The sequence below is a fragment of the Entamoeba histolytica genome, genomic scaffold (assembly GCF_000208925.1).
Source record: "Entamoeba histolytica HM-1:IMSS scf_1104750516771 genomic scaffold, whole genome shotgun sequence".
NCBI classification, from domain to species: domain Eukaryota; phylum Evosea; order Mastigamoebida; family Endamoebidae; genus Entamoeba; species Entamoeba histolytica.
Window position 1 is genome coordinate 26,417 of NW_001914967.1, and position 21,665 is coordinate 48,081.

Sequence of the window (21,665 nt, forward strand, 5' to 3'; positions counted from 1 at the left end):
AAGTAAATTAGGTTGTAGGAATTAGTATTGGTAAGTGTGAGTAGTGATAGTCTGGACAAGAGAAGAAAGAGTTCAAACCAGCAGTTAGGGATGTTGTTGATACAATAAATGAGAAAAACACAAGAAAGAAACAAAAACAAAAACAGAAAAAAGAAGAAAAACCCTATTTGGGAAATAAGACACAAAACGAACAACCCTTTAAACATTTTAAATAAACAACAGATGAACACTCCACAAGCAAAAGAAGAAAAGGTAGTCAAAGAACTTACAGCAGAAGAAATAGAAAAGAAAAAAAGAAGAGAAGAAATGAAAAAAGCAAAGAATGCAGCAAAGAATGAAAAATTTAAGAAGAAACAAGAGGCACAACAACAACAACAACAAAAGAATAATTTAGGAAAAGCAAAAAAAGAAAATAAGAAACAAACAAAAGAAAAAGAAGAAATAAAATTTAATAAAACAATTAAAGGAGAAAAGAAAAGAGTTATTGAACCAATGCCAAATACATATAGTCCTAAATATGTTGAAGAAGGATGGTATGAATGGTGGGAAAAAGAAGGATTCTTTAAACCAGAATATTCAAAGAGAAGTGGAAAGAAATTTGTTATGGTTATTCCACCACCTAATGTTACAGGAAAATTACATTTAGGACATGCATTAACAAATTCTATACAAGATACCATAGTTAGATATCATAGAATGAAAGGAGATGAAACATTATGGGTTCCAGGAGTAGATCATGCAGGAATTGCTACACAAGTAGTTGTAGAAAAAAAATTAATGAGAGAACAAGGAGTTACAAGACATGATATTGGAAGAGAAAAATTTTTAGAAGAAGTTTGGAAATGGAAAGATGAATATGGAAAAGGAATTTGTAATCAATTAAGAAGATTAGGAAGTTCATTAGATTGGAGTAGAGAAGTATTTACAATGGATGAAAAAAGAGGAGAAGCAGTTAAAGAAGCATTTTGTCGATTTTATGAAAAAGGATTATTATATAGAGAACAAAAATTAGTTAATTGGTGTTGTACACTTAAAACGGCTATTTCAGATATAGAAGTAGAATATATAGATGTTTCAAAACCAACAGCAATAAATGTTCCAGGATATGAAAAACCTATTATATTTGGAAATTTACATGAATTTGCATATCCATTAGTTAATCCAGCAACAGGGAAAGATGAAGGAGAAATTTTAATTGATACAACAAGAATTGAAACCATGTTAGGGGATGTTTGTGTTTGTATTCACTCTAAAGATGAAAGATATAAAAAGTATCATGGATGGTCAGTTAGACATCCATTTAATGGGAAAATCTTACCAATTATAGAAGATGATGAATTAGTAGATATGGAATTTGGTACAGGATGTGTTAAAGTCACACCAGCACATGATCCAAATGATTATAATGTTGCTATTAGACATAAATTAAAAATAATTAATATATTAAATGATGATGGAACTATGAACCAAGAATGTGGAGAGTTTGCAGGAATGAAAAGATTTGAATGTAGAGAAGCAGTAATAGAGAAATTAAAAGAAAAAGGATTATATAAAGGAGTTAAAGCATCAGCAATGAGAGTACCAATTTGTTCAAGAAGTCATGATATTATTGAACCAAGAATTAAACCTCAATGGTGGGTAAATTGTAAAAATATGGCAAGAAGAGCAGTAGAAGCTGTAAGAAAGGGAGAATTAAAAATGTATCCAAGTGAAATGGAAAATGTATGGTATAGATGGTTAGAAAATATACATGATTGGTGTATTTCAAGACAATTATGGTGGGGACATAGAATTCCAGCATATTTAATAAAGAGTAAAAAAGAAAAAGAAGCTGATGAATTTGATATGAAGAATTGGGTTGTTGCAAGAAGTGAAGAAGAAGCAAGAAAGAAAGCAGCAGAAATTAAAGGAGTAAATATAGAAGATATTGAATTGAAACAAGATCCAGATGTATTAGATACATGGTTTTCATCCGGATTATTCCCATTTAGTGTTATGGGATGGCCAGAACAAACAAAAGATTTAGAAAAGTATTTCCCAGGAGAATTATTAGAAACAGGAAATGATATTATATTCTTTTGGGTAGCAAGAATGGTTATGATGTCATTAGAACTTATGGATTGTTTACCATTTAAAGAAGTATTATTCCATTCTATTGTAAGAGATGCACAAGGAAGAAAAATGTCGAAATCATTAGGAAACATTATTGATCCAATTGATGTTATAGAAGGAATTTCGTTAAAAGGATTAAATGATAAATTATACACATATAATTTACCAGAGAAAGAATGTGTTATTGCAGCAGAAGGACAAAAAAAAGATTTTCCTAATGGAATTGAAGAATGTGGAACGGATGCAATGAGATTTGCATTATTAGCATATATGACACAAGGACATGATATTAATCTTGATATTAATAGAGTTGTTGGATATAGAAATTTCTGTAATAAATTATGGAATGCATTTAAATTTTCAACTATGAACTTTAGAAAAGATTTTAAAGCACAAGAAACATTTGAAATTAAGAAAACAAATAGTCGACTTGATCAATGGATTTTACATAGATTAAATGTTATGATTACATCAGTTCAACAATGGTTCAAAAGCTATGAATTTGGAAATGCTACACAAGCAATATATTCATTTTGGTTATATGATTTTTGTGATGTTTATTTAGAAGCATCAAAAGGTATATTTAGAGGACCAGACAATGAAAGAAGAAGAGCAGCAGAAGAAGTCTTATATAATGTCATTGAAATTGGACTAAGAGTTCTTCATCCATTTATGCCATTTATCACAGAAGAACTTTGGCAAAGATTACCAAGAAGAAATGATAAAGAAATATCAATTATGGTAACAAGTTATCCAGAACCAATTAAAGAATTTAATAACCCAGCATTAGATGAAGAAATTAAATATATTTACACTATTATTAAAGGAATAAGATCACTTAATGGAATTTATTCTCAAGCTATTATCACTTCTAAACAAAAACCAAAATGTACTATTGTCACTGAAAGAGACTTAGAAGGATATGAAGTTATTATTAGTAGTTTAGCTGGTATTGGTGAAGTAAATATCGTCAAAGAAGGAATTTATAAAGGATCTCCAATGCATGTTGTCGATAATTCTACAAGAATATATTCTCATTTAGCAGGAATCATTGACTATAAACAAGAAGCACAACGATTAGCTGGAAAGAAAGAACAAATGGAAAAGAACTTAAAAGACCTTGAATTAAAAATTAACGATGTTCATTTCGACAAAACACCAGAAGAAGTTAAGAAAACTATCTTAGAAAAGAAACAATCTTTAATTGAAGAAATCAAATTAATCCATCAAGCACAAAATGAATGCTTGGAAATGCTACATTAACTAATTAATTTAATTTGATTTTAAAATTATTTTAAATATTTTAAATTCATTTTTTAATGATAACGTTTTTTGTTTTATTGGATATTGTTTTTATGCTGTAATATACGTTACATCTTATAATTTGTTTATGGAATAAATGAATTATTTTTAAGAATTATGTTTATAATTTTCAAACTTGTTATAATTATTTCTCTAAAATAATACGTTTAGTTTTAAAATTGAAAAAAGAAGAAAATAGTACAATTATTTCTTTTATTCTTCTACTAAGGATTGAATAATAATATTGTTCAAAACATATGAACAACCACAACTCTTTCTAAACTAAAGAATTTCCAGTTTGTGCCAACCAAATCCAAATCAGATATACCTTCATATTCTTCAGATAATGTACAACAAACATTTCTTTTGAGACTTATCTTAGAGATACCAAAACATCCAAAGTTAACATTACCAATTTGATATAAACAATCATTATTACTGAATAATTTAATTCCACCCTCTTTTCCAGATTTAATGAACCATCTTTTAGGACAAGTTTTATTTTCTTTTTTTAAAGAGAAGATAAAATGTTGGTCATCATCTACATCTTCATCTAATAGGCCTATATTTTCTTTCATAAAAGCACCGAAAACATTTCCTTTTTTATCAAAATTAATGAAGAAACAATTTTCTTTAAACATAACTTTTTCATTGAATTGCATATTATCACTTTCTGCGTCATCATTATCAGAATCAAATAAAATTTCACAATTTAATAATCCAGACCATTCTTGTAATATTTCCATTTGTGCTCCTAAAGCAATTAATTGTTCATCTTCATCAAATGCTTCTCTTCTCATTTCTTGTTGCATTTTAGCTTCTGCTTCTTTTTTTAACTTGATTCTTTCTTCTTCTTCTTTTTGTTTTTTTAATTCTTCTTTTTTCTTACGTTCTTCTTCTTCCTTTTGTTTTCGTTTTTCCTCTTCTTCTTCTGTTTTCTTTTGCTTTTCTAATTCTTCAAGTTCTTTTTTTGTTAATTTTGTTTCTCTTTTTGTTGCTTTTTTCTTTTCTTCTTCTTCTTTCAATAACTTCTTACGTTCTTCTTCATCTTTCTTTGTTTGAGATTTTCTTAATTTTTTTTCTTCTTTCTTTTCTTCTTTTTCTTTGTCTTTTTCAAATTCGATTAATTTCTTTGAACTTGTTCTTGAAATTTTTTTTTCATATTCTCTGGGACTTTGAGGTATTGAAAATGAATTGCGTTTTAAGTCATCAATTTGGCTTTGTAAATTAGCTATTCCATCTTCTAAAATTTTTTTGGTATTAGAAATTTCTGTTCTAACTTGTGAGTCACCATTTTTATTTCCAAGAGTAATTCCGGGAGAGGTAGGTCTTAGGAATCCAGTTTGTCTTGTAGTACTAAAACTATTACTTTTATCTATTTTTACTTCTAAACTATCTAATCTTTTTTTGATATCAGTTATTTCAGGACTTTCATTATCACATAATAAATCACATAATACAGAGGCATCACTTTCATCTTTTGCTCCTTGAATTTCATCTTCTTTAATTTGATAAAATTCCATTAATTTGTTTTTGTCTTCTATTTCAATTGTGTGTTTTGAAAGAAATCCACAAACTTCTGTTTTGGTTTTAATTCCAAGGGTCTTTAGTAAAGTAATAATAGTAAAATTTTTCATTATACCTACAACTCTTTCAAAAACATTTCTCATTACAGGATCAGTAACTTCACTAATCAATTTATCAAGTTGTTCAATTGTATTATTCTCAAAGAACATAAGAATTAATATAAAATTTATAGTTCATTTAATTGAAATTCTACACTTAATTTTATTTTCCTACTTGGTTCAAAACGATGCCTATCTGTTTTCCACTTACTTTTTTCTTAATTTTTATCATTTTTTGAAAAAGTAAAAAATATATTAGATATTTTCAATGTTTAATATGGAAATTTTTTCTTTATCTATTTTTTTTTCATTTTTTTTTTTGTAAATATTGAAATTTTCAATAAATTTTCTGGATTTGTTTCAGTGAAAGAAAATTTCTTTTAATTTAAAAAAAAAGAAACAAAACATTAAATAAATTATTCAAAAACAAAACTATTACTTTTTTTACTATTTTTTTATCTATCTGGTTGTTTCATCATAAACACTTTAACAGAGTCTGTTGATATAACACCATCAAGATTATGTGGTGTAATAAAAATGTATTGTCTTTTATTAGATGATTGTGTTGATTCCATTAATGCTTGAACAGCAATTTTTCTTGCCATCGAATCCATATAAACATCAAATTCATCCATTGCTCTAAAAGGACAATCAACAACGTTCCATAAAGATAACAATAAACAAACTGTAGAAAAACTTCTTTCTCCACCTGATAAAGTTTTAACATTTCTTCCTTTTTGATTAATTTCCATAGATACTTTAACGTCGAGAATTTTTTTAGAATGGTCTAATACAATTTTACCACTACATCCTGGTTTTTTTTTTAATAATAAATTAAAATAATCCATTGTTTTTATTGAAGTAATTTTAAGTAATTGTCCATATTTATTTTTTCTTTTTTTAAGCTCTTTTTCAAGAGTATCACAAAGTTGTTGTATTTGTTTTAATTGTATTTCAATATCTTCTAAATGAGTTTTTTTTCTTGTATATTCTTTTTCTATTAGATCATAATTTATTTGTTCACTATTCATTTCTTGTTCTTTTTTTTTACATTTTTCTTTTTCTTGTTGAATAACTTTAATATCACGTAAAGTATCAATAAACTTATATTCTTCTGCTTCATTTTTAACTTTTTCAATAAGAATTTTTTCATTTAATAATTGTTTATTTTTTTGTTCTAATAAAATTTGAAGTTGTTTTATTTTCATTTCTCCATTACTTTGTTCAATTTTTAATTCATCCTTTTGGTTCATAAGTTGATATTGATGTGTTTTAATATCATTAATTTCTTTTTCATTATATTTAATTTGTTTTATAACATAATTAAAATGTTCAGTTATATTTTCATTTTGATTTTCTAATTCTCTTCTTCGTTCATTCTTTTCTTCTATTTCTTTTGTAATAATATAAATATTTTCTTGTACTTTATTACAATTATTTTCTAATTCTTCAATATTTTCTGGTTCTTTAATAATAATATTTTCAGCATCTCTTTTTTTACTTTGAGCCATTCTTGTTTCACGTTCTACTTCTCTAATTTTTCTTCTAACTTCACCAATAGATTTATTTATTTCATTCTTTTCTCTTTCAACTGATTTTCTAAGTTCTTCTTTTCCATTTAAATCCAAAGAAATTTGATGTGTTTGTTTTAATAAATCATTTAATAAAACATCAATGTTTTTACCACCATAAATAGTTCTTGTAGGAATTTTATATGGAAAATAAGCTTCTGTTCTTCCAGAACGTTGTAAATAACTTCCATTTTGTAAATAAACAATTTTTGGATATTTCTCTAATACAAATAGTTTTTTTCCTTCAATTCTATCAATTGCTATAGCAATAGTATCTATATTAATATGATCAACAAGTATATTAAATATAATATTCTTTTCAATTTCTAATTGTTCAATTAATGTTGGATAATTCCTTTGTTTTATTAAATATTTTTTATCTCCAAATTTAATTGAATATACATAAATTTGTACATCAAATTCACATCTTTGACTTATATCTCTTAATTTCTTTTTATCATTTTCACTTCTAACAATAAAAGATGCTAAAGTACTTCTTTTAATAGCACTTTCTGTTGCATGATTCCATTTATTATCTTTTAATCTAATAAATTCTCCAATAGGTCCAAAAACTTCATATTCAAAAGTTGTTTGTTGAATCATTTTAACAAATTTTGGCATATTTTTATGATATTTCGTTAATGCATCTTTTTGTTCATCTTGTAGTTTCATTTTGTCTTTATGAAATTCTTCTAATTTTCTTCTTAATTGTTTTACGTCATCATCATATCCTCCAAATATTCTTCCTTTTTCTTCAAGTTTTTCTTGTAATGGTTTTATTTCAATTTTAAGACTTTCTTCTTTACTAAGACATTTTTTAATTTCATTCTCTGCCTTTTTAATTTTATCTGCTTTGTCTTGTTTAGCTAATTCATTATCTCTTGCGTCATGACTTTTTGATTCTTCTAATGTATCTCTTAATAATTGTAAACGACGTTGATTTATTTTTAATCTTTCTTTAGCATCAGTTATTTCTGTTTTACATTCTTCTAATTCTTTTCTTTTAATTTTATTTAATTCATTTTGTTCTTTCTTTTGAATTTCAAGGTGTTTGATTTCTTCTTCAAAATGTTTCATTTCTTTTTGTCTTTGTTGTATTTGTTCTTCAATCATTTCAATTTTTTGTTCAATAAAACTATGATTTAATTCATTAATTCTTTCTTCTAATGAATTACATTCATGTTCTAATTGTTTAACTTTATGTATTTCATCACGTACAACAGCCCACTTTTCTTCACATTCTAATTCTTCAATTCTTTTTTTTAATTGTTGAATTCCTTGAGCATCTTTTAATTTGTCTTCAAGTGATTCAACTGTTCTTTTCATTTCAGGTATAACTAACTTTTTTGATTCTTCTGTTTGTTTTGCTTTTTTTCTTAATTCTTCTGCTTGTTTATAACTTTCTTTAATAATATCTAATTGTGTCGCTTGAAGAAAAAAATTGTATTTATCTTCTCCTCTTGTTGCCGTAAGAAATGACTTAGAAGTTTCTTGCATAAGAAGAATACAAGGATTATCTATTGGTATATTAAAATAGTCTAATACTTCTGTAACATCTGAAGCTTTTTTACCTATAATGATAGGCTTTTCTCCAATAAACAATGAAGATACTTTATATGTATTTCCACCCTCTTTAGTAATTTTTCTTTCAATAATAACTGTATCTCCATATTTGTCATGATTTAGTGAACTTTCTCCTCTATTCCTTAAATAAACTATTATTTTACAATAATTCTCTCCAATTTTAATAATATCAGACGCTCGTTTCCCCCTATTGGTAAATTGTGCTTTTGCACCAAAACAAATAGCAAGTGCAACTAAAATAGCAGATTTACCACTTCCATTTTCTCCAACAATAAAATTAACTTGTGGAGATAAATCTAAAATAAGATGTTTATGACACATGAAATTTTCTAACTCAATCCTTTCAATAGTACCAGGAATTTCAAGACTCATTTTAAATGAAGTTCAATCATTCTGAAAACACACAATAAAATAAGAAAAACAAATTTTTTTTTTAATATAAAAACATTTTTCAAAAACAAAGGTATTTTATTTATATTTTGTGTTATTCTCTAAGTAAATTCTGAATAATGAGAAATTTCAATTTCTTCTAATAATTTTGTTTATTTTATTGAATTTTTTTTTATAGTTAAAAGGAGTTGTATTAGAAGTATTAAATAGTTAAAAACCTAATTTTATATTCTATATTTCAACTCAAAAAGAAATATCAAAGACAACAGATTTTTCATTTTTAGTCAAAAACTCTTTTTTTTGAAAGTACTGGTATTTAAACTCAAAAAAGAACAAATAAACCAGTAATGTTTGCTTTTATTTGTTTACTTGCTATTGCAAGTGCTATTGATTTCAATACATGGGCTTCTAAAAACAATAAACACTTCACAGCAATTGAAAAGCTTAGAAGAAGAGCTATCTTCAATATGAATGCTAAATTCGTTGATAGTTTCAATAAAATTGGTTCATTCAAATTATCAGTAGATGGACCATTTGCTGCTATGACTAATGAAGAATACAGAACTCTTCTTAAATCTAAAAGAACTACTGAAGAAAATGGACAAGTTAAATATTTGAATATCCAAGCACCAGAATCAGTAGATTGGAGAAAAGAAGGAAAAGTAACTCCAATTAGAGATCAAGCACAATGCGGATCATGTTATACATTTGGTTCACTTGCAGCTCTTGAAGGAAGATTATTAATTGAAAAAGGAGGTGATGCTAATACACTCGATCTTTCAGAAGAACATATGGTTCAATGCACAAGAGATAATGGAAATAATGGATGTAATGGAGGACTTGGATCAAATGTCTATGATTACATTATTGAACACGGAGTTGCTAAAGAAAGTGATTATCCATACACTGGAAGTGATTCTACATGCAAAACTAATGTAAAATCATTTGCTAAAATTACTGGATATACTAAAGTCCCAAGAAACAATGAAGCTGAACTTAAAGCTGCACTTTCACAAGGTCTTGTTGATGTTTCAATTGATGCATCATCTGCTAAATTCCAATTATACAAGAGCGGAGCTTATACTGATACTAAATGCAAGAATAACTACTTTGCTTTGAATCACGAAGTTTGTGCTGTTGGATATGGTGTTGTTGATGGAAAAGAATGTTGGATAGTTAGAAACTCATGGGGAACAGGATGGGGAGATAAAGGATACATTAATATGGTTATTGAAGGAAATACCTGTGGTGTTGCTACAGATCCACTTTATCCAACTGGCGTTCAATATCTTTGAATAATTCACTTCTAAACCACCTATTGTTTAAGGTTTTATTTTTATAATATTCATTGAAATAAATCAAATTTTACATAAAATATCTATTATTTATTATTTAATGATATATATAATATACATAAAAATATATTAAGATAATATTAAAAAAAAAGAGTAAGTAATAATAAAATGAAGTTATAATGTATATTTTTTAATAAACAATTTTTTAAGTATAAAAATAAGAAGAAGTTATAACAAATTACTTAATATTTTATAATGTAACAATTTACAATAACTGAATTGATTAGACTTTTTAATATCAAAAAAGAGGTTTATTAAAAAAAAAACAAAATAAAAAATATTAATCGAATGTGATATAAATAACAATATAATTTTATTATTATTTTTTTTTTCATTTTGATTATTTTGTTATAATAAAAAAAATAATAACAAAAAAAAGTTATTGTGTTTTATTGTACAATTAATCACTTAGAATTTATCTCTTTCTTCATTTTTCTCTCAAAATATCTTTTCTTTGCTTCACTTATTTGGTTTGAGGTGGCTTTCTTTACTTCCATCCTTTTAACATTTATATGAGCAGTTTCTCTTATTGGTGTAATTTTTAGTTGTTTTTCCTTTTGTAGTTTATCACTTAACTTTTCTCCAATAAGTTGTTTAATGTCAGTTGGTGTTTGTTTAAGGAACTTATTATTTACCATTAGTTCATCTACTCTATTAACCCATCTAAGAAAGATAGCTGTAGTAAATGACAATGAAATATAAAATACATACTCAGCGTCTTGAATATCATAACAACAACTTGTTGGATGAATATAACCCAATATTTGAGTATTTTTAATATTGTATTGACCAGTACTTGTTCTTTTAGCCGTATTCCTCCAATATCCTTCATAAAAACACTCAATGATTTGTTTAGTGTTAAATTTTATTAAAAGTTCATTTATTTCATCTTTTTCACTTTTTTGTTTTATTTCTATTCTACTATCATCTCGACGTTGTTTAATAGTCAATGAGTGCGATGCTTTTTCTTCTTCTGAAAAAGGGTTGTGAGATGAGAAATGGTAGTGTCTGTGATGAGAGTGTCTAGAATGTGATCTAGACCTTTTTATTTCTTTTGGTGACCTTAACATAATATCTCTAAACGTATCTGTTGTTGATGTTTTATTCTGTCCAAAACATTCTTCTGCCATTTGGATGAGTTGTGCACTGACTTGTTCTGAAGCTTTCATCATTTGAGGATTGATACCAATAGAATGTAACCATTCATCACTTCGTTTTTTGTTTAATTGATAAGTGATAAAGAGAGAAATAAGATCTTCATGTGAATATGACTTCATTTGAAATGATTTTGTAAAAAGACTCTCTTGGTTTAGCATTGCCAATACTGGTGAAATAATTTCTAATGAATGACCTAAATAACTATAATACAAAACAACAGCAGCTCTTGGAGGTAAAGGAATTTTACTTATCATTATTCCTAATTGAGTAATATGTCCATTTTCATCAATAGCTTTAATACAATATAATTCTTTTAGTGCATCAACTACAGAATAAATTGGAGGATCTTCTAAAAAGAATGTTTCATCTAAACTAATATTTAAATACTTTAATTTTAAGACAACACCTTCAAGGTTTACTCTTGTTATTTCTGGTGTAGATTCATTTTTCATGTTATTGAATGCTTCTTCAGAGTATAAACGTATACATATTCCATTTGATGTTCTTCCCGCTCTTCCTGCTCGTTGTACAGCTTCAGCACGTGAAATTGTTTCAAGACTTAATCCTTCTGCTCCATTTGAAGATCTTAACACTTTAACAAGTCCTTGATCAATTACATATTTTATTCCAGGTACAGTAATAGATGTTTCAGCAATATTTGTTGAAATAACAATTTTTCTTGCATGTTCTGGTGTTTTAAAAAATACTCGCTTTTGTTTGTAAAGAGGTAGTGCTGAATATAATGGTAATATTATTAAATCATAATTTGCAGTTATTTCTGTAGCTTTTTCAGCTAAAAGTGAACAACATTTCTCTATTTCTTCAGACCCAGGAAGAAATACTAAAACATCACCTTTTTCTTGTTTACAATGAATAGAAATAATACAATCTACTACTTGATTTAAAGTAGAAGATGGTTTTCCTTCTCCCCATTTCATTTCTACATTATATGGTTTTCCAATAACATTAATCCTACCAACTGAACATCCAACTTTTTTATAATATTCTTCAAGTTGATTTGTATTTATTGTTGCTGAAGAAATGATAACCCTCATATCTTTTCTTTGAGTAATTAATCTAGAAGAATAAGCAATGAGAAAATCAGTATTAATACTTCTTTCATGTGCTTCATCAATAATAAGAATATCATATTTCTTCAAAACAAAATCATTTGATATTTCTGTTAGTAACACTCCATCAGTAACATAATATAATTTTGTTTCTTTTGATGTATGATTGTCAAATCGAACTTTATACCCAACTTCTTTTCCTAATTCACACATTCTCAATGCTGCTACTCTCTCTGCAACACTTTCTGCTCCTATTTTTCTTGGATTTGTTGTAACAATAGAAGGATTAACACAAGGAATAGAGTTGTCATATAATAATTGACTTACCATAGTAGTTTTTCCACAACCAGTATCTCCTAATAATATAGTTATTTGATTTTCTTTAACACATTTAATAATTTGTTCTTTATATTTCATTATTGGTAATTCATTTTCTTCTCCTTTACTCATTTATTTATTTCATCGTTTCAAAGTTCTTTTTACTTCTTCTGTTTTTTTTTTTGAAATCAAAGAACAAAGAAGAAAAATTAAAAAAAAAAACATTTAATAACTTCTCTAAAATAGTAATGCTTCAATCTTTTAATTCTTGTAAACTCATGACTTAAAACCCAACAAAATATTTAAACAAATCATTGAACTGTTATTTCAAAAAAGATATTTAAATGAATAATAAAAGAGTAAAATTAGAACCTGTTTATCTTACTACTGTTTTATTATATTGTAATAGTGAAGCTGTTCTTTTAAATTATAGAAAAGTGTCATCTAATTGTAGAGAATCTATAAAAATGGTAAAAAAGACTCCATTATTACAGCATCTTAGACTAAACTTTTTATTAGACTATTTTCCAAATATTGAAACAATTGAATCTTCAATTGATGAAATAAATAAAATACCATCAAAGAAATTAGAATCTATTTCCTGGTATGAGCTAACTATTAAACCAGAAGATTATATAAATAAATCAATAAGACAAAAAGTAAAAAAGATAAAACTTCATTCATGTTCTGATGATTATATTAAAGAATTATGTAATGTAGAACAAGTGATTATTGAAGTATTAAATCCACATATTAGACTTATTAATATTCCATTAAAAAATCTTAAACAAGTAATAATAAAACGTAAATTTAATAGTTATGACGAACAAGAAAAGAAAATGTTTTATAAAAGTATTATTCAAAATGTTCTTTCTCTTCATAAACTAAATAGAAATATTAAAATAGTATTAGTTGATTTTGAAAATCCAATTTCTTTAACAAATAAAGAAAATATTCAATTGTTCCAATTCTCAGAAATTGAATGTTTTAAAAAAGATTTAGAAATTATACAAGAAGAAAGAATATTAGAAACTCAAATATTAACACAACAATCTCTTGATAATTTTCTTCTTCTTGGATTAACTAATCTTTCAATTTCAGTTATTCAAAATAATATTCAAATTATTAATATATCAAATTTACAACATTTAATTTCATTTACTTTTTCAGCTAGTCTTAGTAATCCAACTGTCTTTAGATTATCAAAAAATATTCAAAAACTTATTATTAATATGCCTGATGCTACAAAATATAAAATTGCAAATGGTCATATCTTAAATCAATTAAAAATACTTACTTTAACTGGAGGATTAGTATTCTTTGAATTAAAAGCTCCAATTGAAACAATGTTTGAAACAGTTTTTATTGATGGAGAAGAACAAATAATAGAACATCACATAGAACAATTCTTACAAATAGAAGACATTAATATTCATTCAACTGCAAAAAATGTTCATCTTGTTCTTCCATGTATTCAATGCCAAATACTTTCATTAATTGGTGATTTTATTATTGACCAACTTCTACTTAAATATGCTGATAATTTTGCTGTAATGGCATTGGATGTTCCATGTGTTAAAGATGTTATTTGTTCTTGTAATAATATGAATGAAGCTGAAAACTTTTTCCGTTATCAAGTAATAAATGTTGATGTTTTTCGCTTTAGATGTATTGCAGAAACTCCTTCAAAAAAAGTAGGAATTAAATTTATTAAAGATAAAATGATAGAATTTACATTACCTGAAACACTTCCTAATCATTCAAAGAAACCTCATAGAAAACTCGTATATAGTAAAGAATTATTTCAAGAACAAAATGAATGGATCGAATTAACTTCTTCTGAATCCGAAATATTAAGTTCCATTGAAAAACAATATTTACTTCCTACAGAAGAAGAATCAGATGAGTTTCTTATAAATCCAACATTAGAATAACTTAATTTATGTTATAAATTTATCTTTTTTTTTGTATTTTTTCTTTTTAAAATAACAATAAAGATAAAACAACAATTCATAATTCAAAAAGTAGTTTTAAATTATAATATAATATTCAATTATAATTAATTAAAACAAACTATGTAATTTGTTTTGTTAATTAATGTAATTCTTTAATTTCTTAATTAGAAATAAACTTTTTCTCAAAAAGATGAAAGCTATAATTCCAATTGATGACTGTTGTTTTTTGAAGGAATTTTATTAAAATAGTCATAACCTTCCTTTAATACATAAAATATTATTAACTTAACTCATAATTACTTACTCAAAAAATAAAATTTCAAATAAACATTTATTTCCTTTCTACTTTTTTTATTTGATAATTTATTACAACAAATAATAGAATTAAAATGGCAATATTAGGTATTCCATTACTATCTCATCGCTTCATTGAAATATAACTAAATTTTGAACCATTTAATTCTTTAATATTTAAATAACTCTATTCCAACTGAAATACAACATTGAAATACTTGTCTTGTAGAATAACAATATTCCTACACCAAAAAGTTTATAAATTATTTGTGCTTTTCTTGTAAAAACTTTCTAAATATTGAATCAATACAATGAAATATGTTGAGATATATAATATTTACTTAAAATTCTTCAAAGATATTAAAAATACTTTTTACACACTAATTACTGTTAGTTTTTACATTGAAAATTTTATTTAAACAACTCTGTTTTTTTTTTTGTTTTTTGTTTCATAAAAAAAAGAATCAAAATAAAAAAATTAATTATTTCATAGTAAAATTTACTAGAAAAAAAGTTAAAAAAAAAATGAAATTGAAAAATAGAAATTAATCTCATCATTTCATCATCTTATGACCTTTCCAATTTGCCCAGTTAATCTTTTGTCTAGAGATTGGGAGTTGTCTTCTTAATGCCTTAAGACAATTATCACTTAATGTAGCAAAGATTTTATCAAGTTCTGCATGGAAAGTGTCTTCAATATTTTTTATTTCCTTAATAACATTTTGAGCAATTTGATCTTCAGAACCACCATTACAAGTTACTTTCTTTTTAGTATCAGTATGCATTTGAATATTAGCATCTTCAAAGTAATGAACTTGAACTCTAATTCTTCCTTCACAAGTTACTTTACTTCCAACAGAAATAGTCCATTCTGATCTCCATTTACCATTAGAGAATTGAGCTACTTTAAGATCAGCAGCAGAAATAATAATTGTATATGTATTATTATCTTTTGGCATTACAATAGCAGCACCTTTTGGATAGAATTCTTTTGCATAATTGTCTAATTTCTTTTGAAGAGCTTGTCTTAATGAATCATTACCTGGAAGTCCAGAAGAAAGTGGTTGACTTGAAGTGATTTGTTTGCTCAAGTGATCAAAAGTAACAACTTTCTTATTAACTGGATCAATAAATTCTTGAGCAGATTGTTCTGTGTATTTAGAAATAATTACTGGATTAGTTCCATCCATTACAACTGTGAGTTGTTCAGTGTTGTAATCATGTAAACAAATTGGAAGACATTCTTGGAATATACTATCATCACCAACTACTTCTCTACAATCTTTAAGAACATTATTAAATTCTCCTGGTGGAGAGTCTTTAAGGAACGTTGTAACAATCTTAGTTTTCTCGCTTTCTGAAGCCATCTTTGTTTTCTCTGTTATTTAGTTCTTTTCTAAGATCATGTTAATATCAGTTCTAATTATTTTTAATATTTATAAAAAAGAAAAACAATTTTAATAACACATAAATGTTATTTGAACTATAAAAAAAGGAAAACCTTAAATAAAACCCTAATTATTTGAAACAAAAGAATCATGTCAAAGAAGCGTGTTGATCCAAGATTAAAGACACTTATTGAAAATGGAGTTAAATTAGGAGAAAGAACATTTATTATGATTGTTGGAAGTAAAGGTGTTGAACAAGTAATGAACATATATTACATGTATACTAAAGCAGCTAATGTTGCTAAGGATAGTGTGTTATGGTGCTATAAAAAAGATTTAGCATTTAGTTCAAATCAAAAGAAAAGATTAAAACATAAAATGCATAATAAAGGAGAAGCAGAAAATGCATTTGAATTATTTTTATCAACAACAGAAATTAAATACGTTTATTATAAAGAGTCTCATAAAGTTCTTGGTAATACATTTGGTATGTTAGTTCTTCAAGACTTTGAAGCAATGACTCCAAACATTCTTTGTAGAACTGTTGAAACAGTTAGAGGTGGAGGGTTAGTTGTTGTTTTGTTAACTGGAATGACTAGTATTAAACAATTATATAATTTAAATATGGATATTCATAACAGATATCGTGGAGAAGATACTAAAGAAATTACAAGTAGATTTAATGAAAGATTTGTATTATCACTTTCAGATAATAAAAATTCAATTGTTGTATCTGATGAACTAGATGTTGTTCCAGTATTTGAACATACATTAAGAATAGATCCTGTTGAAAAGAAGGTTGAAATTAAAGAAGAATTAGAAAATTTACGATGTGCTTATGAAGAAGTTCAATATTTAAATGAAATTGTTAAAATTACTACTACAGCTGATCAAGCTAAATGTGTTGTTAGTTTATTTGATTCTTTAAAAGAAAAAACATTAAATACAACAATCAGTATTACCGCTGGAAGAGGTCGTGGTAAATCAGCTGCTTTAGGATTAACTATTGCATGTTCAGTTGCATTAGGATATTCTAATATATTTGTAACTGCACCATCACCAGAAAATGTTAAAACAGTCTTTGAATTTGCTGTTAAAGGACTTGAAATATTTGGAATGAAAGAACATCTTGATTTTGATGTTGTTCAGACAACTAAAAGTGAATATGGAAAAGCAGTTGTTAGAGTAAATATTCATCAAAACCATAGACAAACTATTCAATATATTTTACCTAATGACACTGCTCAATTATCACAGGCTGAATTACTTGTTATTGATGAAGCTGCTGCTATTCCATTACCATTAGTAAAGGGATTACTTGGTAATTATAACGTTATGTTATCAACTACAACTAATGGATATGAAGGAACAGGCAGATCATTAAGTCTTAAATTAATTAAAGAGTTAAGAGAAGGAATTTCTAAATATTCTAATGGTAGACTTTTTAAAGAATGTACATTAACTGAACCTATTAGATATTCTTCTAACGACCAAGTTGAAAAATGGTTAAATAAGTTGTTATGTCTAGATGCATCAAATACACTTATGCATATTACTTCCACACCATCTCCAGATGAATGTGAGTTATACTATGTTAATAGAGATACTTTATTTTCATATAATAGAGATGCAGAGAAATTTTTACAACAATTACAAGGTTTATTTGTTACTTCACATTATAAAAATACACCAAATGATATGCAATTGTTAGCTGATGCACCTAATCATATGATCTTTATCTTAACTGGGCCTGTTCAAAATGGAGAAGAATTACCAGATATTTTAGCTGCTGTACAATTATCGTTAGAAGGTGGAATAGCAAGAAAAAGAGTTTCTGAAAGTTGGTTTAGAGGAAAGAAAGAAACTGGAGACCTTATTCCATGGACTTTAACTCAACAATTTTTAGATGATGAATTTGCTGGGTTAATGGGAGCAAGGGTTGTTAGAATTTGCACTCACCCAGATGTTACAAATATGGGATATGGAAGTAAAATACTTCAAATGCTTGAATTATATTTTACAGGATGTATTGTATCATTAGGAGAGATGGAAGAAGAACCAAAAGCAAACAATGATCAAAAGGAAATGGAGACTGATGAGGTTGAGGTAAGAAAAGAATTAGAACCATTACTTATAAATCCTGGAAATAGAAAAGCTGAAATGTTAGATTATTTAGGTGTGGCTTTTGGTTATACTCCACAATTATCTAAGTTTTGGACTTGTTCTGGATATCAACCAACTTATCTAAGACTAACTGCTAATGATATTACTGGAGAACATTCATGTATTATGGTTAAACAATTAAGTAAAAATATGGGTAATTGGGAAGAACAATATACTCAAGATTTTAAGAAACGATTCTCTTTATTACTTGGATTTGAATTTAAAAGTATGAATGCTGTTGATGCTTTCAAATTGGTTCAGTGTAAAAATAAAGACAGTTCTGTTTCATTAAATTTTGATCAACGAGCAATTAAAAGATTAGAATATTATTCCAAGAATCTTATTGATTATCATATTGTTTTAGACCTTCTTCCATGTATTGCTCAAGCAGTTTCTAATGGATTAGATATTCAACTTACCATTACTCAACAAATTATTTTTGTTGGAATGGGATTACAGTTCAAAAGTGTTGATGAAATTGGTTCTGAGCTTAAATTAGCTAGTGCACAAGTTATGGCTTTATTTAATAAAGCAATTAGAAAAGTAGTGACTTTTTTAGAGGAGAAAAAGGAAGGTACTAATGCAAAACAGTCAATGGAAGAAGAAGTAAAAGCAACAGAAGAAATAAAAGAAAATGATGATATTAGTGAAGAGAAAGAGGAAGAAAAACAATCTGAGATTGATCCAAGTATTATCAGACAAAGAAAACTTAAATTAAAAGAATTAGGGATAGATGACCCTGATATGTTCAAAATTAATAATACAACACATGAAATTAAAGAAATTGATACTTTGAAAGGAAGAATTCCTACTACTCTTTCCATTCAAAGAAAAGAAAAAGTAGATAAACTACAAGTAAAGTATCCTCAAAAGCCAAAGTCTGGTAAACCAAAAAAACATTTTAAGAAAATGGCTAAGAAATAATGAAAATAAAGAAGAAAAAGAATACTTTTGATTGATTTTTTTTGAGTAAGAACTGTATTGTTTTTTATTATTTTTTTATAATTTGTTTGGGTTGAAAGAGTTGTATAAGAATGTGTTTATTTTTAATATAAGAACCTAGTATTGAATCATCAAATTTCATCCCATCAAACCTATAAATAATTAGTTTATCATATGTTTTTTTTGAGTTGTTTTAGCTAGTTTCTTTATTCTTTGACCAATATGATTCAAAACTACAATTTATTCTTTTTAAAGTCTTTTAGTGTTTTACTAATTAAAGTTGAAGTAGAATATAACTCTCAATTGCCTCTTTTTCTAATGAGTCATAATACTCATATTCATGATTAACCAAGTCAACACTATACGATATTTTTCATTTTCACAAGGACGAATATCTCCAGAAAATACAATTTTAAATTCTTTTGTTTTTATTATTATTCCATAATTATCCATTCCAAAATGGTCAAGTGCATAGGTCTTGAATTTACGTCTTAGTTTTTATATTATTCTTTCTTTTATTAACGCTTTATCTTCTTTTTATAATAATTAAAAACATTGTTATTTATATATTCTATCTGTCTCCCATTTTCAATACATAATTTTTGCATTTTATTTGACATATAACATAGTCTAATAATTAGTAAATGACTTTGTAATGATCTAAGTTTTCCTAAAGAAACAATGTCATAAATACAGTCATGATGTCAGAGAGTTAAATAAATTAGTTTAACATCAATTGGATATGTTCTCTTATGATACATTAACTTCTCTAATCTCAATAACAATAATGGTTTTATTTTTAAACTGTAAAACAATACATTTAATATTGTTGAACTTTCCAGGTTTAGTACTACTAGATCCTAATAAAGTTATTTGATATTTATTACCTTTATTCTTCAACATGGCTATATGTTTTAATTTCTTAAACGTTAAGTCTCTAAGAATAGAGTCTAATTTAAATATTATATATAGAGATATACATTGAGAATATGAAGTGATTCTTTCTTATTTTATTTGTGTTAAAGTTATTTGTTTGGAAAATTTAGAAGTGTTTCATGAAATGATGCATAAAATAAATAATTAGTATGAAAATCATTTTGAATTAATTCAATACCTTTTATTCTTTTTTCTTTAAAGAAAAACATATCACATTAATATTGTTTATTAAATTCTTCAAAAAGTCTAGTATTTTTAAGATTACCTGATAAAACAATAATAGTTCTATGTTTTTTAAATTCCAATTTAATAAAATATATTGAAAATGTTCTGTTGTTAGAATATAAAGAATTACAAGACTCTTTGATTCTATTGATTCTTAACACAATTCTTATTTAGTAATAATTGTTCAATATTTTAATTTAATTAATTTCACTTATTATCATTCCAAGTTTTTGAGAAGTTATCACATAAGAATTGTCTTTTTTGAGACTAAACAATTATTCAGATGACGATTAAAAGTTCATTAACTCAAGACTCATGCTTTTGAATTTAATGAACATTTATTTCATAAAAACATTAATTTCATATTATTACTGAATTAATGTGGTAAATTTTATAAGACTTAAATATGAAAAAGTGAAATAATGAAAGACATAGAATAAAACCCAACTAAAAATAAAAAGTAATTGTAAAAGAAAATTGTAAACAGCAACGAAAAAAAGCAAATAATTGAAAAAGAAGAGAATGAATGATATAAAAGAATAAAAAGAAAGTAAGAAGTAGAATATGATGAAGAAAGAATAAAAGTAGAAAGGAGAGAAGATAAAAAGAAAGAAGATAAAGTGTAATAAAACAAAAGAGATGATAAAAGAAGAAAAGAATGAAAAAAAATAAAGGATGCAAATTTTATTGAAACAAATAAAAAAGCTCAAAATTTAATGATGCAAAATTTAATGATGCAAAATATTTAGCAACATTTTTTATTGATGCAAAATATTTTGAAATAAAAATAATTCATCATTTGATATTATTATTATATTTGATAATAAATTATATTATATATTAAATACATCATATTTCTTTATTATTTATCTTTCTTTTTATTATTTCATATATTACATTATTATTCATTCATTCATTATTTCATATTCATTTATTATTTGTTTTAAAATCAAATAAACAATAATATTGATATTCATTCATCATATTCATTTAATATAATAAATATACATAACATTTCAGAATAAATAATGAATAATTAAGAATGAAAATATTGATTATATTCGATAATTTATTCAACATAAAATCAATAAAACATATATTTTGATAATACACAAATGAAATAATAAAGAAATATACAATACTCAAGAATTAATAAAAAAGAAATAAAAAGAATGAATAAATGAATATAAAATTGATAAATAATAGAAGAAACAAATAGAAAAACAACGAAAAATAAATAATATAAAAAGAGAAAGAAAGACATAAAAGAATAATAA

General features: G+C 25.6%; 8 protein-coding genes across 8 annotated transcripts; 4 read left to right on the top strand and 4 right to left on the bottom strand.

Moving 5' to 3' along the window:
• Nucleotides 1-222: 222 nt before the first annotated feature.
• EHI_033680 (valyl-tRNA synthetase, putative) lies at nucleotides 223-3,375 on the top strand (the record flags this gene model as incomplete). The annotated part of the gene is made up of 1 exon (XM_645560.1): nucleotides 223-3,375. One exon carries the CDS (start codon nucleotides 223-225, stop codon nucleotides 3,373-3,375), a length of 3,153 nt encoding a protein of 1,050 aa, XP_650652.1.
• A 287-nt stretch (nucleotides 3,376-3,662) lies between these two features.
• On the bottom strand, nucleotides 3,663-5,150 carry EHI_033690 (uncharacterized protein; the record flags this gene model as incomplete). Its single annotated transcript, XM_645548.1, has 1 exon — nucleotides 3,663-5,150. The coding sequence occupies one exon, from the start codon at nucleotides 5,148-5,150 to the stop codon at nucleotides 3,663-3,665; it is 1,488 nt and encodes a 495-aa protein (XP_650640.1).
• A 344-nt stretch (nucleotides 5,151-5,494) lies between these two features.
• EHI_033700 (structural maintenance of chromosomes protein) lies at nucleotides 5,495-8,566 on the bottom strand (the record flags this gene model as incomplete). Its single annotated transcript, XM_645549.1, has 1 exon — nucleotides 5,495-8,566. One exon carries the CDS (start codon nucleotides 8,564-8,566, stop codon nucleotides 5,495-5,497), a length of 3,072 nt encoding a protein of 1,023 aa, XP_650641.1.
• Nucleotides 8,567-8,931: 365 nt separating this feature from the next.
• EHI_033710 (cysteine proteinase 2) lies at nucleotides 8,932-9,905 on the top strand (the record flags this gene model as incomplete). Its single annotated transcript, XM_645550.2, has 1 exon — nucleotides 8,932-9,905. One exon carries the CDS (start codon nucleotides 8,932-8,934, stop codon nucleotides 9,877-9,879), a length of 948 nt encoding a protein of 315 aa, XP_650642.1. The 3' UTR covers nucleotides 9,880-9,905.
• A 438-nt stretch (nucleotides 9,906-10,343) lies between these two features.
• On the bottom strand, nucleotides 10,344-12,617 carry EHI_033720 (DEAD/DEAH box helicase, putative; the record flags this gene model as incomplete). Its single annotated transcript, XM_645551.1, has 1 exon — nucleotides 10,344-12,617. The coding sequence occupies one exon, from the start codon at nucleotides 12,615-12,617 to the stop codon at nucleotides 10,344-10,346; it is 2,274 nt and encodes a 757-aa protein (XP_650643.1).
• A 212-nt stretch (nucleotides 12,618-12,829) lies between these two features.
• EHI_033730 (uncharacterized protein) lies at nucleotides 12,830-14,419 on the top strand (the record flags this gene model as incomplete). Its single annotated transcript, XM_645552.1, has 1 exon — nucleotides 12,830-14,419. One exon carries the CDS (start codon nucleotides 12,830-12,832, stop codon nucleotides 14,417-14,419), a length of 1,590 nt encoding a protein of 529 aa, XP_650644.1.
• Nucleotides 14,420-15,260: 841 nt separating this feature from the next.
• Nucleotides 15,261-16,101, bottom strand: EHI_033740 (F-actin capping protein alpha subunit, putative; the record flags this gene model as incomplete). The annotated part of the gene is made up of 1 exon (XM_645553.2): nucleotides 15,261-16,101. One exon carries the CDS (start codon nucleotides 16,099-16,101, stop codon nucleotides 15,289-15,291), a length of 813 nt encoding a protein of 270 aa, XP_650645.1. The 3' UTR covers nucleotides 15,261-15,288.
• A 171-nt stretch (nucleotides 16,102-16,272) lies between these two features.
• On the top strand, nucleotides 16,273-19,209 carry EHI_033750 (uncharacterized protein; the record flags this gene model as incomplete). Its single annotated transcript, XM_643722.1, has 1 exon — nucleotides 16,273-19,209. One exon carries the CDS (start codon nucleotides 16,273-16,275, stop codon nucleotides 19,207-19,209), a length of 2,937 nt encoding a protein of 978 aa, XP_648814.1.
• Nucleotides 19,210-21,665: the final 2,456 nt, after the last annotated feature.